At 56.0% G+C, this 8,012-nt stretch overlaps 3 protein-coding genes across 3 annotated transcripts; 2 read left to right on the top strand and 1 right to left on the bottom strand.

The window, feature by feature from the left end:
* Nucleotides 1-784: 784 nt before the first annotated feature.
* Nucleotides 785-1,895, top strand: CCM_05339 (DUF1014 domain protein; the record flags this gene model as incomplete). The annotated part of the gene is made up of 3 exons (XM_006670483.1): nucleotides 785-854; nucleotides 1,028-1,247; nucleotides 1,397-1,895. The coding sequence occupies 3 exons, from the start codon at nucleotides 785-787 to the stop codon at nucleotides 1,893-1,895; spliced, it is 789 nt and encodes a 262-aa protein (XP_006670546.1).
* A 388-nt stretch (nucleotides 1,896-2,283) lies between these two features.
* CCM_05338 (ubiquitin-conjugating enzyme) lies at nucleotides 2,284-5,180 on the top strand (the record flags this gene model as incomplete). The annotated part of the gene is made up of 10 exons (XM_006670482.1): nucleotides 2,284-2,345; nucleotides 2,406-2,434; nucleotides 2,483-2,500; nucleotides 2,555-3,249; nucleotides 3,338-3,412; nucleotides 3,467-3,515; nucleotides 3,585-4,427; nucleotides 4,475-4,577; nucleotides 4,623-5,027; nucleotides 5,069-5,180. 10 exons carry the CDS (start codon nucleotides 2,284-2,286, stop codon nucleotides 5,178-5,180), a joined length of 2,391 nt encoding a protein of 796 aa, XP_006670545.1.
* A 338-nt stretch (nucleotides 5,181-5,518) lies between these two features.
* Nucleotides 5,519-6,469, bottom strand: CCM_05337 (ribokinase; the record flags this gene model as incomplete). Its single annotated transcript, XM_006670481.1, has 1 exon — nucleotides 5,519-6,469. The coding sequence occupies one exon, from the start codon at nucleotides 6,467-6,469 to the stop codon at nucleotides 5,519-5,521; it is 951 nt and encodes a 316-aa protein (XP_006670544.1).
* Nucleotides 6,470-8,012: the final 1,543 nt, after the last annotated feature.

Below are 8,012 nucleotides of genomic sequence, written 5' to 3'. Positions count from 1 at the left end.
TAAATTGCCCAAAATCATCACGGCAGCTCAGACTTGCGCTCATCTCTTGCGCACTGCAGCTTCGTGGGGGGTCCTGCCAGGATGCTGGGTTGACAGTTGTGATGCGCACATGCCGTTTTACACGTCTCGAAGAACAGCTGCAAGGGTTCGAAGAGACTACAGCAGGCCATGCTCGAATATTACGCTGCCGACCCTTGCGATGCCTCACCGCATTCATTCTGTCTCGGGTGATAGATGTATTAGCGGCCCAAAGGTCTCTGACTTGGTAGGTGAGCGCCGGCGCCGTGCAGCTGAAGGCATCACGACACGGCACGCGACGCAAGCCTGCGCCCGATGCAACGCTGAGCCCTAGTACAGCCTCATATCTCATATTTGGTTTTCGCGAGGATGCTTGACTTTGCAGCCAGTGCGGCGGAAAGCGATGAAGACGTCGCACCAGCACGGTGACGCTGATGCGCCTCCTGCGGAAACTGACGGTGGCACTGAAGCAAATGACAAACTCAGTTCTCTGTTCAAAGATGAGCAACCGGATATCTACTTTGGAAGCTACTTGCAGTACAAAATGAGGCGGCTTGCCGTCAGCACTGACCATACGAATCCTTGTCCACCTAGCACTGCAAGTCTACAGATGGGTTTGTGAAGCTATTTCGACACCATCTAGATCAAGCTTTCTCACTGTTTATTGTTTGCTAGATCTCATGTTCAACGTGGATTGAATCCTGGAATGCCTCTATTTAGACGTAGCTTATACCGTTGTGTGGACTTGGGATGCCTGACTGACGTAATGGAGAACAGAGGCTTGCGGCCCGCAAAAGAGTTTGGTCTGCACCCGCAAGTCACGCAACTCACGCAAGGTTAGTCACAGTCACACCGAGAAACTGCATATTCACCCTTTCTATCAACTGCGCAGAGTCGAGGACCGGCTACGTCCTGTAAATCCCACCGCCCCGATTGTCGTCTATCTGGGTGATCAAACGCCTCCTTCGCCCGGTTGACCCCACCAAATCTGCACAACGACAGCTACCAGGACACGAGACACGAGACAGCGGCCTAAGGTCGGTGTTACAACATCCACAGAACAATTTCTACCTAGAAATGGCGGGAAAGAAGGGAGAAAACACCAAAAAAGTGGCGGGCAACGCCCGCAAGGCCGACGCTGCGGCCAAGAAGAACGCAGCCGCAGATGCCCAGCTCGAAGCTGTTGAGGAAGACAGCTGGCAGAAGGGTTCCAAGAATAACTCCAAGAAGTCAGTAACTGCACCTCGGTCAAGATGTCTATTCCAGTTGATGTCACCGCCATGTGAAACTCACACGGGATACTGCGACCCGAGACAGCGCTGCAGCATGCGGCTCGGCGCCGAGACGGCCTGTTGGCTAACCCAGTTCACAACTCTAGGGAAGCCGAAGAGGCCAAACGAGCGGAAGCCGCCAGGAAGAAGGCCGAAAAGGACGCGCTGATAAAAGAGGACGAGGAAGCGACTGGTGGGCGCGCCGAGGCCAAAAAGTCCAAGGCGCCCATCAAGAAGACGCGCGGCCTGGACCTGTCGCAGCTTGACGACGGGCCTAGCACGCTCAACGCCAGCGGTATCGACAACGCACTGGACGCGCTGTCGCTGACGACGGGCGGCGAGGCCAAAATTGAGACACATCCTGAGAGGCGCTTCGCGGCCGCCTACCGCGCGTACGAGGAGCGCCGCCTCGACGAGATGAAGGCCGACGGCAGCGGCACCGGCCTGCGTCTGGACCAGCGCAAGCAGCGCATCCGCAAGGAGTTTGACAAGAGCCCCGACAACCCCTTCAACCAGGTCACGGCTGCGTACAATGCTACGAGGGACGATAAACGGGAGGTGCGCGAGAGCGAGAAGAGCAAGATTGAGAAGCGCCTGGGTGCTTAGGCGGCTGCCTTTCTACGGGTTTTTTTTTTCTTGAGATAACTATACTTGGGATTCGAAAGGGTTTTGGAGGACGGACGGGTGACAAAAAATAGGCTTTACGTAGATTAACCGGATGTTCCGCGCACAAGATACAAACGACATGGAATATCGCTCAATATGTTTTTGAGCCTGTGAATGTGTTCTCGGTCTACGACAATCGCCGTCTTGGTCCTCCGAACGAGCAAGCTACCCCTCCCTCCATCCCGCGATCGACCCCGCCAACGCGCGACAAGTTTCGGCAGAATGCGCCACCGCTCATCTCACCGCCCGTCCAAGCAGGCCACATAGGCTACGGAGTGTCATCGGCGGCAGATGTTGTGAGCTTTCTGGCGTCATCATCTTTGCCGAAATGTCGGCATTGAGGTTGGCAAATTTACCGGCCCTGCGGAAGCAGCAGCTGCTTTCCGAATTGTACGCGTGCCTTCTCCTGTCCCGAGCGTTCGTCGAGTAGTGGCTAACTGTGCTTAACAGCACCGGCTTAAAGCAAGCATGTCCCTCCGGTGTGTTTGTCGCATTGATGCCAGGAGATTCGACTGTGTGGTCTACAGTCTTATTCATTCGTGATGGTAAGTCGACTGGGCTTGACAGCATCCCGTAGAGGATTGCGCTGACCGTTGTAGGACCCTATGCTCCCGCCATTCTACGATTTCAAATCCTGTTCCCCGAATCCTACCCCCGGCGCGCTCCTATGATCATCTTTGCGACCGACATCTTTCATCCCCTTATTACGCCTCTTACGACGTACATGTACACTACCGACATACAGGACAACGGAACCGTCAGCGCGACCGACGACGAGCGGCTGCCGCCAGGGGGCTTCAGCCTGCGCCATGGGTTCCCGGAGTGGTTTGGCAGGGTGCGCCGCAGTGCCGAGGCCAGCCTCTCTGCGCCAACAAGTCCCGTCGTCGAACAGACCCCCGTGTTTGCGAGCCCAGACCCCGGCGCTTCGAGTGCCGCGGGGCCCTCGTACATGCAGACCAGCCGGCCTGTAGTGGCGTCCATGTACCAGGTTCTCAAGTATATCAAAAACGCCTTTGACAAGCCAGAGGTGCTGGACGCGGTGCCCCTGGACGCGGCCGGAAACCCCGGTGCGTGGCACGCATGGAGGACGCACCGGCGGAAGCAGCAGGCGAAGCAGGCCGAGGGCGAGAAGCAGGGAAGCGACGGCGCCCCGGCGACACCGAGTCCCAAAAAGCCGGCGGGAGAGAAGAAGGCTGCCGGCCAAGCTGTCACACGGAAGCCTGGTGAGTGGAACTGGGATGGCGTGTGGGAGGACAGAGTGAAGAAGGGTGTGGCAACGAGTCTGTCAGAGCATGTCCTTTACGGTGGCACAACCATCAACGACGAACTGGCAAGTTTCCATTCTCCGCCCCAAAAAGGGCTGTTCGACTAACAAACATCAGATTCGATTTATCGCCATGGATGAAACGGAGGCAGAATCCATCAAAGATAACCTGCTGCGCACGCTAGGCACCTCGGTATAGCTCCGCACGCGCCTGCCTTCCTTCATTCACCCCTTTGGATAACAGCAGCATTGGAAGGACGAGGCTGCCATTCACGGAATTCGTAGTAGCATTACAAGTAATTAGATACCCCTGCCGATACAAAGCATTTTCATTCTGCAACATTCACCATCACAATCATCATCAGACCATTTTATCTTATTCCCACAACTTTGCTATTCTTTACACTTCTTGGGTCGTTATTTTCTATCTATCTATATTCCGAGCATCATGCCTCTCGACCTCTCGCCATACGTTACTTCCACTCCGCCTGGTCAGGATGCTTGGTCCAGCCGTCGTCCGGAAAATGACCGACCGAGCCCCTTGCGCATCTCGAAGCCGCCAAGCTCGACGGACCGCACGACAGACAGGCTTCATCAGCAGCATCCCGTCTACCCTGCTCGTGAGACTACACATCCGCTACAGAAACAAAGCGCCAACCGTCTCAATATCGCAAAGCGCCGAAGTCTGTGGGCCCTATCATCACGTCTTGTTGAAGATGAAGAGCTGCGCGCTGTTCCTCCACGCCCATGTTCGGTCGGTCCAAACGTGGCATTTGATGTACCTTTTCCTGTTGGCTCCGGCGACAAAAGCGAGATAATGAGCCCGCGTACGGCCGAAGAGGCAGAAGACATGTTGAGAGAGGCGAGCCGTACGTACTCTGGCGCTTCAGACAACTCCAACTCTTGGAATTCTTTCGTTTCTGGCGGCTGCAGTCTACATCAATCGCTAGGAACGCGATCCAGCTCGAGCGTCATTCGACATGTTTCTTCGTCAACAGACAGTCCCAACTGCACGATAAACATGGACAGCATCTTACCTCACGTCCTGTCTCCCCACATTTCGATCCATACAAACGGCCATAGTCGCTACTTTGGACAAGACCATGTATGGGCAACTATTGAAGTGTCCGGTATTCTATCGCATGCGTATTCGGCAGACGGGACTGGGGCCAAGCCAGCTCAGCCCAAGGCGGATGAACACCACTTGGGTCAGTATCGTTCTTTGTTAAGATTTGATTTCTGCTAATTCAAATAGATCTATTTTTCAAGCATGGGTGCCTGCATGATCTAAAAGTCGAGATTCTACCAGTGGAAGGGACCATAGTATTACAAGTCTTTCACGAGCAGTCATTTCCGACGTAAGTGAACTGATATGCTGCAGCCTAGCGGTGCTAACAAATTAGAATCTTGTATGCGGGGTCAAAGGTCCTTCTTCTGGCCCAGATCTGTATTGATTCCAAGTCGATTGCGAGACAAACCAAAGCACCCAAGAGACAGAACTCGGAGGAACTGATGGCGGATCTCGAAAGTCAGCTCGGAGATTCCCAGATGCCATATATGAAAGTGAGAATTACATACAGCCATTCCGCGTTTTCAGACTACTTTGGTCACGAGATACTGGTTGGCGTGGCTCAACGATGTACGAGACTAGAAACGACTGCGATTGGTGCTCTGAAGCGGCACAATGTTCGGTCCGCATGGTCGCCGCCACCGATATACACGCTCGAAAGTATTCAATCTGTAATGCAAAGACACTGGAAAGCAGATGTAGTTGCAGAATGGTTGGAGAGGATAAAGCTGTCCGAAAGGTATGCATATCGGAAAAGCTCTGGCCATCGCAATGTTTCAGAAACATCTTCACAAGACGCAACGCCCAAAGTGCCAATTCGCCGACCCGGCATTTCCATGGAGGATATGTGCCAGAGAATGACGGCGAGCAATTTGTCAGTGCCGCGGGATGAGGTGCAGTCGCCTACTCCTGGGGGCGAAAGACGTGATAGAAAACAGGTTCTAAATATGGGCTCACTGCGAAGCAGACCATGTCGCAGCCGGAACACGAGCAACACGACGAGCACGACAGGGTCATTGAGAAAAAGGAAATCATTTGCAGCAGGTATCTGGAGGAGCCTTACACCATCTATCAATGTGCCCAAGACTGACGGAGAGGAATCTGCGCAAGGCGCTTGGAGCTGGAATGCATGGTTCTAAAGTAGTGTAACATCAATTAAGTAGTAGCTTCAGCAAGTCGGATTTGAATTTGATTTTAGTATTTTCAGGGTTCGTCATGCTTGTGTTTATGTTATTGCAGCTCGTTCCTCCAAGGGATGGATACTTGAGCTCCTCGTCTGGAGACGGTGATGGCGGAAGCTTTGTTAGAATCTCGAATGGCAGTATCAATATCGAAAGCGCCTGTAGAGTTGACAACGGCCAGGGCGTAGGATCCAACAAAGGTGTCGCCGGCGGCGGTGGTATCTACGACAGTAGCCTTGAGCGCGTCGACCAGCGCACTCTTTCCATCTCGCGTTGCGTAGTATACGCCACGACCGCCCAGCGTAATAATGACATTGTGCACGCCTCTCTCGAGAAAGATGGCGCCGACACGCTTGAGGCCCTCTACGTCGTCGAGGTCGGACTCTTGGGCGCCGGACAGGATGGCGGCCTCGGTCTCGTTGACGACGAGGTGGGCGAGGTCCTTGTAGGCGGCGGGCGGGAGCTCCCGGGCGGGGGCGGGGTTGAGCAGGACGGGCACGTCGGCGCGGCGGGCGGCCTCGAGGGCCTGCATGACGGTGTCGAACGGGATCTCGAGCTGCATGATGAGCAAGTCGGGGCGGGGTCCGGGGATCTGGGCAAAGTGCTCCGGGCGGAGGGCGTGGTTGGCCTCGGGCGAGAGGATGATGCGGTTCTGGCCCGAGGGCTCGTCGACGACGATGAGGGCGATGCCGCTGCGCGCGTTGTCGAGCACGCGCACGCCGTCGACGTTGACGCCGTACGCGCGCAGGCTGTCGCGGAGCTGCGTGCCGAATGCGTCGGCCCCGACGGCGCCAATCATGGCCACCTCGGCGACGGCGTCGAGCGACGACGACGAGGAACGCGACAGCTTCCCGCACGCGACGGCCTGGTTCGCGCCCTTGCCGCCGGGGGACGTGGCAAAGTGGCTCGCCGTCAGCGTCTCCCCCGGCAGAGGGTGGTGCGGCACGTAGGACACGAGGTCCATGTTGAGGGACCCGAGGACGACGATGCGCGGAGCCATGGTGGGGGAGACGGGTGGGCGATTGGTTTCGGACGAGGATTTTTTTTGTTTGTTTTTACGGAAGTGAAGAAATGAGTACGTGGTTCACGGATTGAAACGTAGCAAGGAAAAAGAAAGGTAGAGATGGACAGACAAGACGAGGTTCAGTTTTGTAGACGTTGCACTCGTATGGTTTTTTGAGCACCACCCCACCTTCGTGACGTTTTCTAGCTGCCCCTCCACACTAGCGTAACAAGGGTTCGGGGTTGTCGACCGTGTTCCCCGATTCTGGTGGGCATTCATCTTTCCCATCATGACCTAGTTAACAAAAGGCAGCTTTTGGATCGCCCGAAACCGAGTCATGCCAAGCCACCCGGCGGGGGCGCATGGCCTCGACAACGTTGGCAACTCGTCACGGTCACGGCATGAAGAAGGCTGTGCTGGCAGAGAGTGCTCGGACCGCCAACGCATAATACGATTTTCAAGAAGAAGAAAAAAGATATCTGTTGGAGAATAGCATTCTGGTGCTGTACACGCGGTTTGCTTTTCCCCTTTGCGAGAGTCTTGCGGCTGATGGTTGTGGAACAAAGGCCTCGCCGGCAACATGGTACAACACCAAGACAGCGGATTGTCGCCTCGACCTTTACGAGATGGGTCCAGACATCAGAACCAGGTTGCACCCGTTTACTACCCAACCGGAGCTGCGCAATGGGGTTTGCAAAGGTGCCCTCCTTGCAAACTCCCCGAGCCGATCGAGGCGGGCAACGAAATGAGCAAGGAGAGCAGACTGTGGGGTCAAGATATCAAGGACCCTGAACGAGCCGGGACCGAGACAAAGAATAGGGAAACGGGAAGGAAGCAGATAAGACGAGATGGCGACAAGGCACCATGTTACCCCCACGTCAGAGTGAGACATTCTTACAGTTGCTGCTAGTCAAGACATGCCCAGCTCCCTCCCTGTTGTACGGATCCGTACAGATTCCGGTTTTTTGATAATGACCGCAGCCCGCGCCACTTTTCAAGCGTCATGGTAATATCTTTATGCAAACCATCGGGACGTCGTGGCCCCCCCCCCACGCCCCCCGGAGACTCAACCGCACAGACGAGCAAACAACAGCTACAAACAAAAGCGGATTTGTATATAATAATACCGCCTCTGGCCGCTTCTCCAACTCAGCATCTCACACCCTTGTGCTTCTAAGAACACGCAGCTCCCTCCGCCCCGAAAAAGCATGCATCTCCTCCATACATTTCTGCCGTTGCTGGCGCTCCTCAGCGCTCCCACCACCACCGCTGCCGCCGACGACGCCACCGAGGCGCTACCGCCGAGCCGCGATCCGTGGTACACGCTCCCCGCCGGCGCCGACTGCGCCGGGTCGCCCGGCAAGGTGCTCCGTCTGCGGCGCGCGCCGGACCGCGCGCGCGCCAGCCTGCGCGGTATCCGCGACGCCTGGCAGGTGCTCTTCTGCAGCACCGACAGCCTGGGCGGGCCGTCGTTTGGCGTGACGACGGTGCTGGTGCCGCACGGCGCCGACGGGCGCGCGCTCGTGACGTACGCGCCGGC

The sequence above is a fragment of the Cordyceps militaris genome, assembly GCF_000225605.1.
Source record: "Cordyceps militaris CM01 unplaced genomic scaffold CCM_S00004, whole genome shotgun sequence".
In the NCBI taxonomy this organism is placed as follows: Eukaryota; Fungi; Ascomycota; class Sordariomycetes; order Hypocreales; family Cordycipitaceae; genus Cordyceps; species Cordyceps militaris.
Note: the sequence above shows the minus strand (reverse complement) of the source record. Positions and strands in the feature narration are given on the sequence as shown.